At 43.8% G+C, this 21,224-nt stretch overlaps 2 protein-coding genes across 5 annotated transcripts in view; both read left to right on the top strand.

The window, feature by feature from the left end:
- The window catches only part of usp25 (ubiquitin specific peptidase 25), a 224,423-nt gene that overhangs the window by 163,549 nt on the left and 39,650 nt on the right, over nucleotides 1-21,224 (top strand). For all 4 annotated transcript variants that reach the window (XM_059968975.1, XM_059968976.1, XM_059968977.1 and 1 more), the window contains 2 exons: nucleotides 5,226-5,304; nucleotides 6,810-6,889. In XM_059968975.1, the coding sequence (XP_059824958.1) occupies nucleotides 5,226-5,304; nucleotides 6,810-6,889 (159 nt within the window). The remainder of the gene's footprint in view (nucleotides 1-5,225; nucleotides 5,305-6,809; nucleotides 6,890-21,224) is intronic.
- On the top strand, nucleotides 963-2,034 carry LOC132393560 (uncharacterized). Its single transcript, XM_059968982.1, has 2 exons — nucleotides 963-1,684; nucleotides 1,770-2,034. Exon 1 carries the CDS (start codon nucleotides 982-984, stop codon nucleotides 1,678-1,680), a length of 699 nt encoding a protein of 232 aa, XP_059824965.1. The 5' UTR covers nucleotides 963-981; the 3' UTR covers nucleotides 1,681-1,684; nucleotides 1,770-2,034.

Raw genomic sequence — 21,224 nt, forward strand, 5'->3', positions numbered from 1 at the left:
AGCAAAAATCATTTCCAGAAATGGATGAAGTCAGGAAAATCAACGACATACGCCAGTTATATTGCCGCTCAGGAAATAGTCAGGCACGGGAAGCAGTTTACAGATGGTGAATATATAAAAGAATCTTTCATTAAGATTTCAGATCATCTATTCACGGACTTTAAAAACAAGAGTGAAATTGTGCAGAAAATCAGGGATATGCCCCTCTCTGCAAAGACTGTCAAAGACAGAACCATAAAAATGGCAGAAGACATCACAAGACAGCAAATTAAAGACATCAATTCAGCTGTGGCCTACTCGATTGCCTGTGACGAGTCTAAAGACAAAGGCGATATTGAACAAATAGCGTTGTTCTGCCGGTATGTAAACTCTGCCGGGCCACAGGAAGAACTGATTGAGTTGATACCTCTAAAAGACCAAACACGGGGGGAGGACATCTGTGAGGCTGTCTTGAATTGTTTAAGAGCCAAAGGAATAAAGACCACCCATCTGGTGTCAGTAGCTACTGATGGGGCTCCGAATATGACGGGAACGCACAAGGGATTTGTGGCTTTACTGCAGAAGTCGCTGGACAGAAAGCTGCTGACTTTTCACTGCATCTTGCACCAAGAGGCACTGTGCGCTCAAACATTTCCTCCGGAATGCACAGAAGTAATGGATGTTGTCATTCAGATTGTCAATAAAATAATGGCAAAAAGTTTAAATCACCGTCAATTCCGTTTGTTACTGGACGAGATGGAAAGCGCATATTCTGATCTCCTGCTGCACAACAAAGTCCGGTGGCTGTCCAAAGGGGAGGTGCTGAAACGCTTTGTCGCGTGTCTGGAAGAAGTGAAAACTTTCCTGGGCAGCAAAGGGCTCAACTTTCCTGAGCTGGAACAGCCAGAGTGGCTGGAAAAGCTACACTTCATGGTAGACATGACAGCGCACCTGAACACGCTGAACACAGCTCTTCAGGGGAAAGGACGCACAGCCCTGCACATGTTGGAGGATGTCTTGGCATTCGAGCGCAAGTTGACAGTGCTTGCCAGAGATTTACAGAAAGGCACTTTGTCTCACTTCCCCAATTTGAGAGAGTTCAAACAAGGTCACGACATGATAATTTCGGAGTATTTACATTCTGCAATCATCGCAATGCAAACATCGTTTGGGAAACGCTTCTGTGAGTTCAGAGAGGAAAAAAACACATTATCCTTCCCGGTCACTCCCTTAAGCATCGATCCTTCCCTACTGAATACGACTGCATTGGCAGGTGTGAGTCAACCTGATCTTGAGATGGAACTGGCCGACATAGCCGACAAAGACATATGGGTGTCCAAGTTTAGACACTTGACAGCAGACCTTGAAGATGTTGCCCGTCAGAAGGCCGTTCTTGCTCAGAATCACAAATGGAGTGATATTGAAAACCTTCCAAATCCGGACCAACTTGTGTTTGAAACATGGAATGCTGTGCCCGACATTTATGTAAACATGAAAAAGTATGCGCTTGGAGTCCTGTCGATCTTTGGATCCACATATGTATGTGAGCAGGTGTTCTCCAACATGAACTTTATTAAAAACAAACATCGCGCATGCTACACAGATGACAGCTTGCGATCCTGTGTAAAGATGAAGGTGACGTCATACAGCCCTGATGTGCAGACGCTGTGCGCTGAGGTCCAGGAGCAGAAATCCCATTAACCAAGTATGATAAATATTTTAATTGCCTATTATTTTATGTATATTCATATTTTTTCATTGTTCAGTGAAATAGTCCTTTTATTTTTCAGGCTGACAGCTGGCTGATGATATTTTTGGTTTGCTGCTGGCGGAAAATTTAAGTTCGGCGTTTTTCATAAATACAAGAAGGACTCAAATAGACATTGAGTATTTTACTTAAAAGTAACTTTCAACCCAACGTCTTTTTTTCGGAGTTCAAAATGTTTTTGTTGCATGCAGAAATGTAATTTCGTTTTCTCTGCAGGAGTTCATCAATTTCATAAATGCAACACATTATAGTTTGTTTATACATAGCATAAAGGCAAAAAAAACGTTGTATGCAGTGTTATTTCATTTTAAATGTCAAACGGGTTTTGCGGCTCCCAGTGTTTTCTTTTCTGTGGGAAACGGGTCCAAGTGGCTCTTTCAGTGGTAAAGGTTGCTGACCCCTGGTCTAGGATCAAGGGCACATCCTTGAGATAAAGGGACAACAATTTAAAAAAAGATGAGGAGAAATTGCAAATAACAGGCTCTTAGATCAGCTGTGACTACCTTTGTGGCTGTGAACTCACTTTTGTGAGCTTCATGTCTAAATGTTATTCACTTACTTTTATTGTTTGTACAATTTGTTTTATCTTCTGCACATTGGTGCCTGACGGTCTATTTTTTAATGGGTTCTTTTGGGATTCTTTGTTATGTGGTTGCCTGTAGGGAGACGAATCTCAAAGTTATACATGGTTATACTATACATACTTAGATAATAAATGTACTTTGAACCTTTTGAACTTTGAACTTCTTCAGTCAAAGGAATGGTCAGTTTGTGAAATTTGTTGCCACAGATGGCTGTGGAGGCCTGTGGGTGTAGTTAAGACAGAAATGGATTGAAGATTCAGGGTTACAGGGAGAAGCCAGGAGAATGAGGTTAAACAAAATCAGTCATGATTGATGACAGACCAAATTCATGTGCCTGATCCTATACCTGTATTTTATTGTTTATAAGACAACTTGTCCATTCAGAGATTACAGAACATAGAGCAGTACAGCACAGTACAGTCCACCATGTTGTGCTAACCTATAAACCTACTCCAAGATCAATCTAACCCTTCCCTCCCACATATTGTATCCATCCACTTTTCTTACATCCATGTCAAAGTGTCTCTTAAATGTCCCTGAAGTATCTGCTTCTAACAGGCAGTGCGCTTCACCTACCACTCTCTGTTCAAAAAATTTACCTGACATTCCCCCAGTACCCTCCTCCAGTCTCCAGTACCCTCCTCCAGTCACCTCTGATTAAAACCATTAGTTAGAAGGTAGGGGAAAGGGAGGGAGAAACACAAGGTGATATGTGAAACTTGGAGTGGGAGAGGCGTGAAGTAAAGAGCTGCGAAGTTGATTGTCTAGTCCCTGCTCCCACCCCTTTTCTTTCCTCCAGGCCCTTCTGTCCTCTCCTTTTAGATTCCCCCTTCTGCACACCCTTCCCCCTGCCCACCACGTTTCAGCTATCACCTTGTGTTTCTCCCTCCCTTTTCCCCACCTAATTCTGATTCCTCATCTTTTTTTTCTCCGCTCATGCTGAAGGGTCTCAGCCCAAAACGTTGACTTACTCTTTTCCATAGATGCTGCCTGATCTGCTGAGTTCCTCCAGCGTTTTGTGTGTGTTGCTTGGATTTCCAGCATCTGCAGATTTTCTGTTGTCTGTGATTTATTAAGCGTATTTTTCGCAGTTGCAAGACCCTGGATATTAAGAACTTTAAGTACTGCAGATCTACCTGTTAAATGAGTTGTTTGTTGGAGAAACTGAAGGAGATGGTGTGGACCATGTTGCTAGGGAGGTGTGGGAGCTGGTGCGCCAAGGTGGTGTACAGCCTAACAGCGAGTGATGTCTTTGTCTCTTTTCTTGTGATCGCAAGGCCCTGTTGGACATTGATAGGGTGGAATGCTGCAAGTCCAGTTACCTGGTTTATTTGCGGATGGCGGAGGAGCTGCTGGGATTTAGTCGTATGGCCATGCATTTGGTAGAGGGATAAAGGTGTAAACTATTTGCTAAATGGGGAGAAAATTCAAAAATCAGAGGTGCAAAAGGACTTGGGAGTCCTCGTACGGGATTTACTAATCTCGAACTTGCAGGTTGAGTTGGTGATAATGAAGGCAAATGCAATGTGAGCGTTTATCTGGAGAGGATGAGAGTCTAAAAACAAGGATGTAACGGTGAGGCTTTATAAGGCATTGGTCAGACCGCACTTGGAAAGTATTGAGAGCAGTTTTGTCTTCCTTATCTCAGAAAGGATGTGTTGGCATTGGAGAGGATCCAGAAGAGATTCATGAGAATGATTCCAAGAATGAAAAGGTTAACATGAAGAGTATTTGATGGCTCTAGGCCTCTACTTACAGGAATTCAAAAGAATGAGGGGGGAATGTCATTGAAACCTGTCGAATATTAAAAGGCCTCGATAGTGGATGTGGAGAGGTTGTTTCCTATAGTAGGGGGAGTCTAGGACCATGGTCTCAGAATAGAGGAATGCCCATTTTGAACAGAAATGAGGAAGAATTTCTCTAGCCAGAGCGTAGAGAATCTGTGGAATTCATTGCCGCAGATGGCTGTGGAGGCGAAGTCATTGGTTCTGGGGAGAAGGCAGAAGAATGGGGTTGAGGGGGATAATAAATCAGCCCATGGAGTGGCAGAACAGACTCGGTGGCTGAATGGTGTAATTCTGCTCCTATATCTTATGGTCTAATACAGGCTATTGGGATTAGTGTGGATGGGTAAAACCAAAACAATGAAATCCAAGCTGTCTTCAATCTTTCATTTATTTTATTTCTATTAGTTTTATTTAGAGATACAGCATGGTAACAGGTCTTTCCGGCCAGATAAGCCCCTGCTATAAACCAGTATGTATTTGGAATATGGCGGGAAAACAGAGCATCTGGAAAAAGCCATGCTGTCATGAAGAGAACATGCAAACTCCTCACAGACAACAGCGGGAATTGAACCCAGGGCACTTACACTGTCTGCTGCACAACTGTGCCGTGAGGCTTTGATTTTTCTATATTATGTATTCAGATTTATTTATCAAAGTATCCAGCGAAATGCATGTTTAATGTCAATAACCAACACAACTTAAGGATGTGCTGGGGGCAGCCTGTAGATATCAACACACATTACAGCGCTATCATAGTTTGTCCACAATGTTCAGCAGAACAACACAAGCAGCAAAAAACAACGATATAATGAAACAAAACAAGCTCTTTACCTCCCTTCCACACAGACCTCTCACACCAGGTCAGGCCGTCCCTGGGCCTCCTACCTTTTCTTGGTAAGGAGCTAGTCCAGATCCATGAAGGCTTTGCAGGGATGTCAACACCCACCACAAAATTTGCCACTTTTTCCTGCATAATAGTTACCTGCTTCACCACTAATTCTAGTGTCCTGATCTGATCTGAGATCTCTTTCAGAGGAACAGTGATGTGTGGTATTACCTGCAGGGTTGCTTCTGTGTCTCACTCATTCCATCGTTTTTGTGTTTAAGGTGTCGCAGTGTAATGAAAATTGCTCGGGCCAAGCTTGAACTAATCAAACCCAAGGAAGTCAACATGGAGGAATATGAGGTCAGTGTCCTGGCATGGGTTGAAGACTGATCACATAGAATGTAAGAGTCTGACTAACTGCATTCTGTTGTATACCCTATTCCAAACTGAATTTATTATCAAAGTACATGTGTGGCACCACGTATTATCCTGAGATTCATTTTCTTGCAATCATTCACAGTAAATACAAAGAAACACAATAGAATCAATGAAAAACTACACACAGACAGACAACCAACCAATGTTCAAAAGAAGACGAACTGCAGATTGTCAGAGCAATGTATCTATTTTCTGTCTGTACTGTATTTTGTGTAGTGCATATATTATGAGTAATTTGTCACGTGGGTTGAGGTGTGGCAGAAGCAAAGAGTACAGTTATGTATTCACGCTTTCTCTAAGGCAGTTTAGTCTGGTTAGAGCCAGGGAGTAGACGGGATGAATTTTTTTGTTGACTGGTTAAAACTGCTTAAATTCGCTAAGGTCGCTAATGCTACTGTCTAGACCGTTGTTTCGTGTCTTGCTAGTTTTAGTTTTATTGGTTTTTATTGTTACAAGATTGTTCGTTATTGCTAGTTTTTTAAAGGATCAAATGTACTGGCTTCGATTTAGAATTTTGTTATTGTGGATAGCGCATCATATGGTGTCAGTCCCCATGCTTAGTCTCTGAGCAGTTGCGGATTGTTTTCAAGAAACTGCCGTACATATAAATAAATAATATATACAAGCATACAGAGAACTGAGTTGTAGAGTCTTTGACTGTGAGCCAGTAGGTTGAATTCAGTGATTAGTGTTGAGATGAATGAAGTTATCTTCACTGGTTCAGGAACCTAATGATTAAGGGGCAATAACTGTTCCCGAACCAGGTGGTGTGGGACCTAAGGCTCCTGTACCTCCTTCCCACTGGCAGCAGCGAGAAGAGAGCATGGCCTGAATAGGTGGGGTCCTTGATAATAGATGCTGCTTTCTTGTGCCAGTGCTCCTTGTAGACGTGTTCAATGGTGGGAGAGGGCTTTTCCTGTGATGGACTGGGCCACATATATAAAACTTCCTTACGTTCACCTCTCAGCCTCCTTCACTCCAAGGAAAACAATCCCAGCCTGTACAGTTTCTTCCTGTAACACGATCTCTTTAGCCCTTGCAACATCCTTGTGAATCTTAAATAATAAAAAATAATATTGATAGCAAGAGTTATAGAGTCCTTGAAAGTGAAGTCATGGTTATGGAATCAATTCAGTGTTGAGATGAGTGAAGTTATGCACACCAGTTCAGGAGCCTGATGGTTGAAGGGATAATAACTGTTCCTGGTGGTATGGGACTTAAGATTCCTGAACTTCCTGCCTGATGGCAGCAGCAAGAAGAGAATATGGCCTGGTTGCTGAGGGTACTTGTTGATGGTTGCTGCTTTCTTATGGCAGTGCTCCTTGTAGATGCACATAAGATATGCAGAACAAAGATTTTCCCTATATCTCAGTAATGAGACAATGATAAACCAATTTATCAATCCCCTCACGTTTTGTTTTGAACAGAGGTGGCATCAGGAATACCGAAGGTTTCGAGAAACCACCGTTTATATAATGATCGGCCTGGAGCTGTTCCAGAGGAAATGGTAAGATGGGGATTGTATTGTGCACAGTGAGTGTAGCATCTTTATTTATTGTGAGTTTTAAGGATCAAGGGCCTACTTTATGCACCATCTACATTTACATGAATTAGAAATTTCAGGGCACAACACACAACGAAAAATATTCAATAATTAAGAATTTGTCGGTTTTTTGCTTTGTGCTGTGCCATATGACATGGGTGTTCATGGCCTTTCTATGGATGGCAATGTCTGTTCTTGGCAAACTTTTCTACAGAAGTGGTTTGCCATTGCCTTCTTCTGGGCAGTGTCTTTACAAGACCCCAGCCATTACCAATACTGTTCAGAGATTGTCTGCCTGGCCTCAGAGGTCACATAATCAGGACTGCGATATGCACCAGCTGCACATACAACCATCTACCACCTGCTCCAAAGGTTTCACATGACCCATTTGGGGGCTAAGCAGGTGATACACCTTGCCCAAGGGCGACTTGCAGGTGGGCGGAGGGAAGGAGCACCTTACTCCTCCTTTGGTAGAGACGCCATATAAAGAATATATAAAAAATAAAGTTAAGAGGTTCAAGTACAGATATGGAATAAAATGTGCAGGCAGTTCCCGGGTTACGAACAAGTTCCATTCCTGAGTCCGTCTGTAAGTCGGATTTGTATGTAAGTTGGAACAGGTACATCCGGTATTATTTAGTGTCTGTTAGTCAAACATTTGTCTTAGTATATAGTATATATTTTACCTTTCTGTGCATATAAAGCGCTTAAGAAACGTATGTATTTCAATAATTAAACCACTGCGCTGCTTAGTAATAATTGTAGCTTTCATCGAGGCAGGGCCTTTCATATGCTCCATTATTCTCACTTTATCCTTTACCTGTATCCTTTAAGGCTGTTCTGATCGTTGATCAACTGTAGCCTAAAGTTTTTCCAATGACCGATGGTGTTTCATCTCTTTCCAATCACTTTATTATTTCCACTTTATTTTCAATTGTGACCGTTTTTCGTCAACAGAACAGAAAACTGCGTATTTTATGTCCTATCGCTGAGCAGCGGTGAACCATCTGATTGGCCTATCAGAGTTCTCTTTAGGACCTAGTTGACTTGATCAGCACTTCTGATCTGGCTATTGTTCACGATTGTGCTTAAAAAAATACCGCAGCAGCCATGGGCGGCAGGTCTTGTGTTGCTCTGGATCCTAAAGTTCACCCGCACTGAGGAAGGGTAAATGGGTCAAGTGGGGGTGGTGCTGACTGGAAAAGGGAGGGTCAGGGTGAATCTTGCTAAGAAATATTTAAGCCAAATACAAAGTTACACACTCAACACAGTGTTAACAGCAACGCCTTAAAATGGTGGGCAGCGTCGTGCTCGACTTAAAATGTCGGCGGCTTTCTCCTCCCTCCGTAAGTACGAGTTTTCTGTAAGTAGGACATTCGTAACTCAGGGACTGCCTGTAATACAAAAATGCCAGCATATACTTGTGATGTAAAGAACATTATAAAAAATAGTTTAACGTGTTTATAGTGTGGTGCAGTGATGGGCGTAATAGATCTCTGGTCTTTAAATACAAGCTAATTTGCACATCAAATTTCTGCCATTTTTATTCTATTGAAATACCCCTGCTGCTTCCATTTAAGTTCTAAATCCAAGAGATTCTGCAGTTGCTGGAAATCTTGAATAACACACACAGAATATTGGAACGACTCCTCAGGTTAGACAGTGTCAATGGAAAGAAATAAAGAGTTGACATTTCAGGCCAAGTCCTGGTGAAGGATGTAAGCCTGACACGTTTTTTTATATACCTTTCCATAGATGCTGCATGAACTGATCAGTTTCTCCAGCATTTTTGTGTTGTCTTAAGTTCTGCCTATTCCTTCAGGTGGCGGTTTTCCTTCCTCTCTCCAGACAGGTCTGAAAAGTCCCTTTGCAGTGACCCTTGCTGGAGTAACTAGTGCAGCCTGAGAACTGCAAGATCTGTCTGGGCCTACAGCAACCAGCAGCCTGGGAGTAATCCCACACACTACTGGATAAAAGCCACATGGGCAAACTTTAGAAGCAGAAGACAAAGGGGCAGAATTAGGCCATTCAACCCATTGAGTCTGCTCCACCATTTAGCCATGGCTGATGTATTTTTCCTCCACTCCATTCTACTGCCTTTGTTGCCCTTACTAATCAAGAATCTTCCAATGACTAGGCTTGCACGGCCTTCTATGGCAATGAATTCCCCAGTTTCACCACTCTCTGGCTGAAGAAATTCTTCCTGACTTTTGTTATAAAGGGACATCCTTGTTTTCCAAGGTTGTGCTCTCTGATCATAGATTCCCCCACAATTGGAAAAATCTTTTCCATCTCCCTTCTATATGTGCCTCTCAATATTTGGTTGGGTTCAATGACATCCCCTCATTTTTCTAAACTCCAAGGAGTGCAGGCCTACAATCAAACACTCCTTATACACACTCAAAATGCTGGAGGAACTCAGCAGGCCAGGCAACATCTATGGAAAAGAGTAAACAGTCGATGATTTGGGCTGAGAGCAGGCCCAGCATTTTGTGTGTGTTGCTTGGAATTCTAGTGTCTATAGATATTCTCATGTTTGTGCTCCTCATACATTCCATTCCTGGAATCATTCTTGTAAACCTCTGGACCCTCTCTAATGCTAGGACTTCCTTAATACCTTGTTATGATCTTGCATGTTAATGCGTACCTGTGCTGCCCTTTCTCTGTAGTTGTACATTTTACTCTACATTGTTAATGTTTTACCTTGTACGTCCTCAATGTCCTGTGTAATGAATTGACCTATATGCAAGACATGCTTTACGCTATATCTTGGTACACATGACAGTAAGAAACCTATTCCACTTCCTCTTTAAGGGGCTCATTAAATTGAAGATATTTGGAAAAGACCTGACTAAATAAAACTTGGGACAGATGAGAGTGTCCAGTGAATAATTCTGGGAATGAAAGGGTTAATGTATGACAAGCATTTGATGGCTCTGGGCGTGTACTCGCTGGAGTTTAGGGGGTTTCCATTAAGACTTATTGAATATTGAAAGATCTGGATAGATATACAGAGGATGTTCGAAGTTCAAAGTAAATTCATTATCAAAGTATAATACATAAAGATCACCATTTACTATACAACCCTGGGATTCATTTTCTTGCGGGCATTAACAGTAAGTACAAGAAACACAATGGAATCAATGAAAGATTGCCCCAACCACTGTGTCAAAGACAATAAACTGAGCAAATACAAAAATAAAAAAAATAATAATAGATAAATATTGAGAATATGAGATGAAGAGTCCTTGAAAATTAGTCCATAGGTTGTAGGAACGTTTCAGTGATGGAGCTAGTGAAGTTGTCCCCCCGGATAATTAAAAGGAATAAAGAGTCGGCATTTTAGTGATTGAAGGATAATAACTGTTCCTAAACCTGGTGGTGTAGGTCCTGAGGCTCCTATACCTTCTTCCTGATGCAGCAGTGCAAAGAGAGCATGGCCTGGATGGTGGGGTGCCCTTGATGACGGTTGCTACTTTCCTGTGACAGTGCTTCATGTAGATGTGCTCAATGGTGGGGAGGACTTTACCTGTGATGCGCTACTTTGTGTAGGCTCTTCCATTTAGGGCCACTCCACCACACCTCCGGTTTCCATTAATGGGAGAGTTTAGGACCAGAGGGCACAGCGTCAGAATAGAATGACGTCACTTTAGAATAGTGATGCAGAATTATTTAGCCAGAGGATGGTGAATCTGTGGAATTCATTGCCACGAGCAGTTGTGAAGGCCAAGTCATTGGGTATATTTAAATCTGAGATTGATTAGGTTCTTGATTAGTCAGGGCATCAAAGGTTACAGGGAGAAGACAAAAATATGGGCTTGGGAAGGATAATAAATCAGACATGATTGAATGGCAGATCAGACTCAATGGGCTGAATATCCTAATTCTGCTTCTATACATTATGGTCTTATGGGACTAGTCTGGGACTCAAACCCACAAGCTTTTGTGCTGGCGCTGCCAATAGGCAAACTCTGTCCGTCATTAGCCATCAGCTCCATCTCTTGCCACTGCTGTCTAAGCTCGTATGTGGAACAGGTTGGTTGGGCAGCAGCAGCCTCTCTTCGGGCGATGACGGCCATGAAAAATTTGTAAAGCCTCAGTTGTGGGATTTAAAGCACGCCACATATTTCCATGGAATACTTCTCATTTCATGGAGATGCTATCACAGCACTCTTGAGTCCTGAAACTAAGCGTTTTTTGTCCATTCTGAAAAATTAATTTATAAGCATATTACCAAGTCTAAACATTCTGAACCTAAGTCACGCAACAAAGGACCACTTGGCAGACTCGGTCACCAGCTGCATTTCAGCTGAAATATGAGCAAGTGTGATTGCAAGGAAAGTCTGAACTTTTTTTCCTTTCGAACTTCTTTTGTCCAATTGCCTAGTCTGTTTTCAAACAAAGAACTTAACATTTTATGATTTGGTATCAGCCCTCAAAATGCATTCCTGTTTGCATCGCTGTAGAATGAATTACTGGTTTGCAATGAAAATAGAAAACCCTGTACAATTTTTGCTACAAGTTAATGCAATTCCGCAGAGTGATTGATGTCGTAAAATGTCCCAAAGAGCTTCAGGGAACCATTACTAGCTGAAAATAGCAACACAGTAGTGTAGTGGTTAGCGTAATGCTTTACAGCACCAAAGATCAGGTTCAATTCCCGCCACTGCCTGTAAGGAGTTTGTACGTGCTCCCTTTATTGATGTTGGTTTCCTCCGAGTGCTCCGGTTTCCTCCCACATCCCAAAGACATACTGGTTAGTAGAACAATTGGTCTGTGGGCTCATTGAGCTGGAAGGGCTCAGATGGTAAATTGTTTCTTACTGTCAGATGTACCAAGTTACAGGGAAAAACTTGCCCTGCTTACTATCCATTCAGATCAATGGATTACAACCATGCATTGAGGCAGAACAAGGTAAAATGTGAACAGCATGCAGAATGAAGTCATATAGTTAGAGAGAAAGTGCAAGGTCAATTATGAGGTCAACAGTCCATCTTCAAGTTCAAGTTTATTGTCATTTGGCCATATACATGTATACAGCTAAAGGAAACAATGTCTTTCTGGGACGAAGATGCAAAACACAGTACATATATCACATACAGTACATAAAATAATATATTAACAGATTAAACAAAATATTCTAGAGATGTACAAGTTGAAATAAAGTGCAAGTACAACATATTGTTAAATATACAACTGTATAACTGTTACTAGCACTGTGATCAATAATAGTGCTGGGTGGTGATGGGGTGTTCCTAGTATCTATCATACCGGGGGCTATATTGTAGTTTTGTAAAAACTGCCCTTGGGATTTTTTTTTACGTTTTTAGTCTTTTGCATCTTCTGACCGATCTGAAGGGGGAGAAAAGAAAATATCCTGGTGGGTGGGGTCTTTGACTATGTTGGCTGCATTAACGAGGCAGTGGGAAGTGTAGACAGAGTCACGAGGGGGGAGGCTGATCTCCCTGATATGCCGAGCTGTGAAACTCTAAGCAGTTTCTTACTGTCATGGCTGGAGCAGTTGCTGTGATACATCTGGATAGATGCTTTAATGGTGCCTCGATAAAAGTTGCTGAGAGTCAATGGGGAAGCGCCAAGTTTCTTTAACTTCCTGAGAAAATAGAGGTGTTTAATGGCGCTGGGCCTGTACTCAGTAGAGTTTGGAAGAATGAGAGGGGATCTGATTGAAACCTATTGAATATTGAAAGGCCTAGATAGAGTAGATGTCCAGAGGATGGATGTTTCCAATAGTGAGGGAGTCTAGGATCAGAGGACACAGTCTCAGAATAGGACTTCCTTAGAAGAGAGATAAGGAATAATTTATTTAGCCAGAGGATGGTGAATGTGTGGAATTCATTGCCACAGACGGCTGTGGAGGCCAATTCATTGGGTATATTTAAAGTGGAGGTTGATCCATTCTTGAATAGTAAAGTCATCAATGGTTATAGGAGAATGGAGTTGAGAGGTTTGATAAATCAACCATGATGGGCCAAGAGGTACAATTCTGCTCCTATGTCTTATGGACTAAAATCAGCTGTTTTGTTTTAGTTAGTCTGATTGCACTTAAAACAAAGAAGGCACACACTGGGAGACCACCGTCATTGCAGATCGGGAATATCATCTCCTCCTTGCAGACAATCAACACTGGCACACCTCAAGAATGCATGCTTAACCCACTGCTTTACTTTCTCTACATCTACAACTGTGTTGCTAGGCACAGTTCAAACACCATATATAAGTTTGCCAATGATACAATTACTGTTGGTAGAATTTCAGATGGTGATGAGGAGGTGTACAGGAGGGAGATAGATCAGCTGGTTGAGTGGTGTTGCAACAGCAACAGTAAGACCAATGAATTGATTGTGAACTTCAGGAAGAGGATGTTGAGGAAACACACACAAGCCCTCATTGAGGGATCAGAAGTTGAAAGGATGAGAAGTTTCAAGTACCTGGGTTTCAACATCTCTAAAGATCTATTTTGGTCCTAACATATTCATCCAATTACAAAGGAGGCACAGCTATGGCTGTATTTCATTCGGAGTTTGAGGAGATTCTGTATGTCACCAAAGACGAGCAAATTTGTACAGATGTATGATGAATAGCATTCGGACTGCTGGCATCACCGTCTGGTATGGACGCTCTGATGTACAGGGATCACAAGATGCTGCAGAGGGTTGTAGACTCAGCCATTTCCATCACCGTCACAGCCCTCCACACCATTGAGGACATCATCAAAAGGCGTTGCCTCAAGAAGTCAGTATCCATCATTAAGGACCCTTCATTTCCACCATATAGGGGGAGGTACAGGAGCTCGAAGACACACACTCAACATTTTGGGAAGAACTTCTCTCACCATCAGATTTCTGAACGATCCACAAACACCATGTTGCTATTCCCCTTTAACAGTAAATATATATTTCCTCATTATCACTTACAGTAATCTTTTAAATGTCTTGCACTGCATTTCTGCCACAAAACAAGACATTTCATGACATTGTGTATGTCAGTGACAATAAACCTGATTCTGAGACATATCTGCAATTTTCCACTTTGTCAGGTAGATGTCAGTGTTGTATTGGTACAGCTTGGCTGGAGGCACAGCTAGTTTTTATTTAGAGATACAACACTGTAACAAAGCCTAAAGAGTCTCCGCCACCCAGTTACACCCACCCAGGTGATGAATTAACCTCATAACCAGTACATCTTTGGAATGTGGGAGGAAATGGGAGCATCTGGAGAAAACCCACGTGGTCCCATGGAGAACGTCAGACTCCTTACAGACAGCAGCAGGAATTGAACCAGATTGCTGCATTAGGATTAGGGTTAGATGGGCTGTAGGGCCTGTTTCTGTGCTGTAGTGGTCTATGACTCTATGACACTATAATTGGAATCAGAATTATTACATATGTTGGAAAATCTGTTGTTTTGCAGCAGCAGTATATGCATTACATAAACTTTTACTATAAGTTATAATATATAAAATCTAAATACATAATGCAAAAAGAGAACAATGTAGTAAGGTAATGTTCATGGGTTCATGGAAATGTAGAAATCGGAGGGGAAGAAACTTTTCCTAAAATGTTGAGTATGCATCATCAGGCTTCTGTACCTCCTCCTTGATAGTAACAGAGAGAAGGAGGTATGTTCTGAGTGGTGGAGGCCCTTAATGATGGATGCTGGCTTTTGGAGTTATCACCATTTGAAGATGTCCTCGATGGCGGGTGACTAGTATCCACGATGAGACTAGCACCCACGATGAGACTAACACCCACGATGAGACTAGCACCCACGATGAGACTAACACCCACGATGAGACTAGCACCCACGATGAGACTAGCACCCATGATGAATCCACGATGGAGACTAACACCCACAATGAGACTAGCACCCACGATGAGACTAGCACCCACGATGAGACTAGCACCCACGATGGAGACTAGCACCCACGATGAGACTAGCACCCACGATGGAGACTAGCACCCACGATGAGACTAGCACCCACGATGAGACTAGCACCAATGATGGAGACTAGCACCCACGATGAGACTAGCGCCCACGATGAGACTAGCGCCCACGATGAGACTAACACCCACGATGGAGACTAGCGCCCACGATGAGACTAGCACCCACGATGAGACTAGTGCCCACAATGGAGACTAGCGCCCACGATGAGACTAGCACCCACGATGAGACTAGCACCCATGATGGAGACTAGCACCCACGATGAGACTAGCACCCACGATGAGACTAGCGCCCACGATGAGACTAGCGCCCACGATGAGACTAGCACCCACGATGAGACTAACACCCACGATGGAGACTAGCGCCCACGATGAGACTAGCACCCACGATGAGACTAGTGCCCACAATGGAGACTAGCGCCCACGATGAGACTAGCACCCATAATGAGACTAGTGCCCACAATGAGACTAGCGCCCACGATGAGACTAGCGCCCACGATGAGTCTAGTGCCCATAATGAGACTAGTGCCCACAATGGAGACTAGCGCCCACGATGAGACTAGCGCCCACGATGAGACTAGCGCCCACGATGAGACTAGCACCCACGATGGAGACTAGCACCCACGATGAGACTAGCACCCACGATGAGACTAGCACCCATGATGAGACTAACACCCACGATGGAGACTAGCACCCATGATGAGACTAGCACCCACGATGAGACTAGCACCCATGATGAGACTAACACCCACGATGGAGACTAGCACCCATGATGAGACTAGCACCCACGATGAGACTAGCACCCATGATGAGACTAGCACCCACGATGGAGACTAGCACCCATGATGAGACTAGTGCCCACGATGGAGACTAGCACCCATAATGAGACTAGTGCCCAGAATGAGACTAGCGCCCACGATGAGACTAGCACCCACGATGGAGACTAGCACCCATAATGTAAACAGCATTCACAAGAGAAACATAAATTTAATATAGACACAACTTTTATTTTAAAAAAAGTGCAATTGGAACAGAAAGTCCATTTTAATGCAAAGTTACCAGGGTGGTTGCAGTGTTGCAATACTGAGGTAGTGATTTAAGATTAAAGGTAACTTTATTTGTCAAATGTACATCAAAACATACAGTGAAATGAGCCGTTTCATGTCAATGGCCCAACGCGTTCCGAGGATTGTGCTGGAGGTGGCCCACAAGATTAATAAGGTTCTGGTACCAACTTAGCATGCCCACAACTAAGAGGGCATAAAATACAGCAAAAATTAGTGGGAAGTTAGAGGATTGGGAAGCTTTTAAAAACCAACAGAAGGCAATTAAGAATCCATAAGGAGATAAAAGATGAAATATGAAGGTTGGTTACTACCCATTACACCAGTGGCGTTTAGGGCAGCAATGAAAGTCCTCCATCTCTCTCCATCCATAGAGGATTCTTCATTGCTGTTTCTGTAACCATTGTTTCCAGGTTGTTAGCCCTGAGCTGAACCCCCAAACTTAGAGGACTGGTGGACCACTCTTAGTCTGACCCCTACCCTGTGACCTGTTTGGCATGGGTGACCCTACCAAGAACCAAAGCATAAAGCCATGACTCCAGCCAGCATAGTTCTCTGGATCATTGAGGCACGCAAGCCTCCAAACCACAACAAGGTTGTGTTCCCCTTGGAGGAAATATGAAGGTAGCTAACCAAAAATATCCAGGAGGATACCAGTAATCTTTTCATTTATATAAAGAGCAAAGGAGTCGCGAGAGTGGGTATTGAACTAGTGAAAAAATAGGCCAAAGATGTTGTAATGGGGAACAAAGAAATGGCAGACAAACTTAATAAGTATTTTGCACCAGTCTTCACTATGAAAGATGCTAGCAAAATGCCAGAAATTTGAGAGTGTTGTGGGGCAGAAGTAGGTGTAATTAGTATTACTAGGGAGAAGGTGCTTGGGAAGCTGAGAGGTCTGAAGATAGCTAAGTCACCTGCACCAGATGGACTACAACCTACAGTTCAGAAAGACATAGCTGAAGAGATTGTAGAGGCGTTTGTAATGATCAATCAAGAATCACTCGATTCTGGAATGGTTCCTGAAAACTGGAAAATTGCAAATGGCTCCATTCTTTAAGAAGGGAGGGAGGCAGAAGAAAGGGAATTATAGGTCTATTAGCCTGACTTTGGTTGGGCAGGTGTTGGGAGTCCATTATTAAGGATGCGGTTTTGGGGTACTTGGAGGTACATGATAAAGTAGGTTAAAGTCAGCATTGTTCCTTAAGGGGAAATTGTGGCTGACAACTTTGCTGGAGTTCTTTGAGGAAATTACAGGCAGGACAGACAAAGGGGGGGTGATCAGAAGGTTTTTGACAGGGTGCCACATATTAGAGGTATTAGAGAAAAGATACTAGCATGGATAGAACATTAGCTGATCAGCAGGAAGCAAAGAGTGGGAATAAAGGTAGCCATTTCTGTTTGGTTCTGGGTGACTAGTGGTATTCCGCAAAGGGAAGTGTTAGGACCGCTTCTTTTTGCATTATTGTATGTATCAATGATTTGGATGAAGGAATTGATGGTTCTGTGGCCACATTTGCAAACAATACAAAGATAGATAGAGGGACAGGTAATGTTGAGGAAGCAGGGTGTCTTCAGAAGGAGTCAAGTCAAGTCACTTTTATTGTCATTTCGACCATGACTGCTGGACAGTACATAGTAAAAGCAAGACAACGTTTTTTCAGGACCATGTTGTTACATGACACAGTATAAAAACTAGACTGAACTACATAAAAAACAACACAGAACAAAAAAACTACATTAGGCTACAGACCTACCCAGGACTGCATAAAGTGCACAAAACAGTGCAGGCATTACAACAAATAAGACAATAGGGCAGTAAGGTGTCAGTCCAGGCTCTGGGTATTGATGAGTCTGATAGTTTCGGGGAAGAAACTGTTACGTAGTCTGGTCGTAAGAGCCCGAATGCTTCGGTGCCTTCTCCCAGAGGCAGGAGGGGAAGAGATTGTATGAGGGGTGCGTGGGGTCCTTCATAATGCTGTTTGCTTTGTGATCTTAGACAGATTGGGAGAATGGGCAAAGAAGTGGCAGATGGAATATAGTGTAGAGAAGTGTATGGTCATGCACTTTGGTAGATGGAATAAAGGTGTAGACTATTTTCTAAATGGGGAGAAAATTCAAACGTCAGAGGTGCAAAGGGACTTAGGAGTTCTGTGCAGGATTCATTAAGGTTTAACTTGCAAGTTGAGTTAGTAGTAATGAAGGTAAATGCAATGTTAGTATTCATTTCGAGACAACTAGAATATAGGAGCAAGGATATGAGACTGAGGTTTTATAAAGCATTGATCAGAGTGCACTTGGAGTATTGTGAGCAGTTTTGGGCCCCTTATCTAAGAAAATGCCATCATTAGAGAGGATGCAGAGGAGATTGACGAATGTGTGAGAAACATTTGATGACTCTGGGCCTGTATTCACTGGAATTGAAAGGCCTAGGCAGAGTGGATGTGGAGAGCATGTATCTTGTCTTGGGTGAGTTTACAAACAGAAGGGACAGTCTCAGAATAAAGGGATGTCCATTTAGAACAGAGAAGGAATTTTATCCAGAGGGTGGTGAATCTGTGGAGTTCTTTGCCATGGACAGCTATAGAGGCCATGTCTTTTGAGTATATTTAAAGTAGTCGTTGATAGGTTCTCAAATAGTCAGGGCGTCAAAGTTTACAGGGAGAAGGCAGGTGAATGGTTTGAGAGAAATGACATATCCGCACTGATGGAATGGCAGAGCAGACTCATTGGGCCACATGACCTAATTCTGCTCCTATGTCTTATGGTCTTATTTTGCAATTGCTGGAAATCCAGAGTAACACACACAGAGTACTGGAGGAACTCAGAAGGTCAGGCTGCCTCTATGGAGGGGAATAAACAGTCAAAGTTTTGAGCAGAGGCCCTTCATCAGGACTGGAAAAGAAGGGGAATGAAGCCAGAGTGAGAAGGTGGGGGGGAGGAAAGGAGGGGGGGTACAAGCTGACAAGTGGCAGATGAAACTAGGTGGGGAGGATTGTGGGTGGGTGGGGAGAAGGGATGAGGTGAGAAGCTGGGAGGAGATAAGTGGAAAAGGTAAAATGGCCAAAGAAAAAGGAATCTGGTAGGAGGGGAGAATGGACCATGGGAGGAAGGGCACCAGGGGCAGGTGGAAGGCAGATGAGGAGGAGAAAGGGTGAGAGGGCAACCAAAATGGGAATGGATGAGGAGAGAAAGGGGAGGGGAGAAATTACTAGAAGTTAGAGAAACTCTGACTCCTTTTCCATGCACTAGTTGTTTAATTTTTTTATCACCATCTGTGACTGAATATGACAGGATTGCAAGGCATTTAAATTGCAATTTTGTTCCTTGGATCAAGGTTCAGTTGTAGTTCAGACTGCTGGAGAAAGCTCCTTCTGTTTGCTGGACACATCCATCACTAAACAAGTTTCAGACATGTTAGTCTGGTTTTTAGTAGTCACAAACTCTCAGTACCGAACTAACTATTATTTGTATCAGTTGGTTTATTAATTTATTTATCACCACTTTATTAGTCTTACAGCTTCAAATCTTTTGTCACTGTTTTCTTTGCACTCTCTCACCATCAGGTCCAACTCTAGAGGTGTGGAACTACTTTGAATCACTTTTCAAACTCTGATTTCCGGTCAGTATAGAACAGAGTCACAGAGCAGTACAGGCCCTTCGACCCACGATGTTCACAGAGTCACAGAGCAGTACAGGCCCTTCGGCCCACCATGTTCACAGTCACAGAGCAGTACAGGCCCTTCGGCCCACCATGTTCACAGTCACAGAGCAGTACAGGCCCTTCGGCCCACCATGTTCACAGAGTCACAGAGCAGTACAGGCCCTTCGGCCCACCATGTTCACAGAGTCACAGAGCAGTACAGGCCCTTCGGCCCACCATGTTCACAGAGTCACAGAGCAGTACAGGCCCTTCGGCCCACGATGTTCACAGAGTCACAGAGCAGTACAGGCCCTTCGGCCCACCATGTTCACAGAGTCACAGAGCAGTACAGGCCCTTCGGCCCACCATGTTCACAGAGTCACAGAGCAGTACAGGCCCTTCGGCCCACCATGTTCACAGAGTCACAGAGCAGTACAGGCCCTTCGGCCCACGATGTTCACAGAGTCACAGAGCAGTACAGGCCCTTCGGCCCACCATGTTCACAGAGTCACAGAGCAGTACAGGCCCTTCGGCCCACCATGTTCACAGAGTCACAGAGCAGTACAGGCCCTTCGGCCCACGATGTTCACAGAGTCACAGAGCAGTACAGGCCCTTCGGCTCACGATGTTCACAGAGTCACAGAGCAGTACAGGCCCTTCGGCCCACGATGTTCACAGAGTTACAGAGCAGTACAGGCCCTTCAGCCCACAATGTTCACAGAGTCACAGAGCAGTACAGGCCCTTCGGCCCACCATGTTCACAGAGTCACAGAGCAGTACAGGTCCTTCGGCCCACGATGTTCACAGAGTCACCGAGCAGTACAGGCCCTTCGACCCACGATGTTCACAGTCACAGAGCAGTATAGGCCCTTCGGCCCACGATGTTCACAGTCACAGAGCAGTACAGGCCCTTCGGCCCACAATGTTCACAGAGTCACAGAGCAGTACAGGCCCTTCGGCCCACGATGTTCACAGTCACAGAGCAGTACAGGCCCTTCGGCCCACGATGTTCACAGAGTCACAGAGCAGTACAGGCCTTTCGGCCCACGATGTTCACAGAGTCACCGAGCAGTACAGGCCCTTCGGCCCACCATGTTCACAGAGTCACAGAGCAGTACAGGCCCTTCGGCTCACCATGTTCACAGAGTCACAGAGCAGTACAGGCCCTTCGGCCCACGATGTTCACAGAGTCACAGAGCAGTACAGGCCCTTCGGCCCACAATGTTCACAGAGTCACAGAGCAGTACAGGCCCTTCGGCCCACGATGTTCACAGAGTCACAGAGCAGTACAGGCCCTTCGGCCTATCTAGGTCAGGCAGCATCTGTGGAGGGAATAAACAGTCAATGTTCAGGCTGAGACCCCTCATCAGCACTGGAAAAGAAGGGGAAGGAAGCCAGAGTGAGAAGGTGAGGGAAGGGGAGGGGACGAGTACAGGTGGTAAGTGAACTGTGATGCCAAATTATTATTCTGCCTAGTCCCATCGACCCACGCAGGGCTTGTCTGTTTTCTTTGCATCGTACACTGAATTTATCTCTAACCATATCCATTTCTGATAAATAGTTATTGATGTGAACACTGCACTCACACACACACACACACGCATGCACAGTGCTGGAGCTCAGCAGGCCAG

Source organism: Hypanus sabinus, chromosome 4 (genome assembly GCF_030144855.1).
Source record: "Hypanus sabinus isolate sHypSab1 chromosome 4, sHypSab1.hap1, whole genome shotgun sequence".
In the NCBI taxonomy this organism is placed as follows: domain Eukaryota; kingdom Metazoa; phylum Chordata; class Chondrichthyes; order Myliobatiformes; family Dasyatidae; genus Hypanus; species Hypanus sabinus.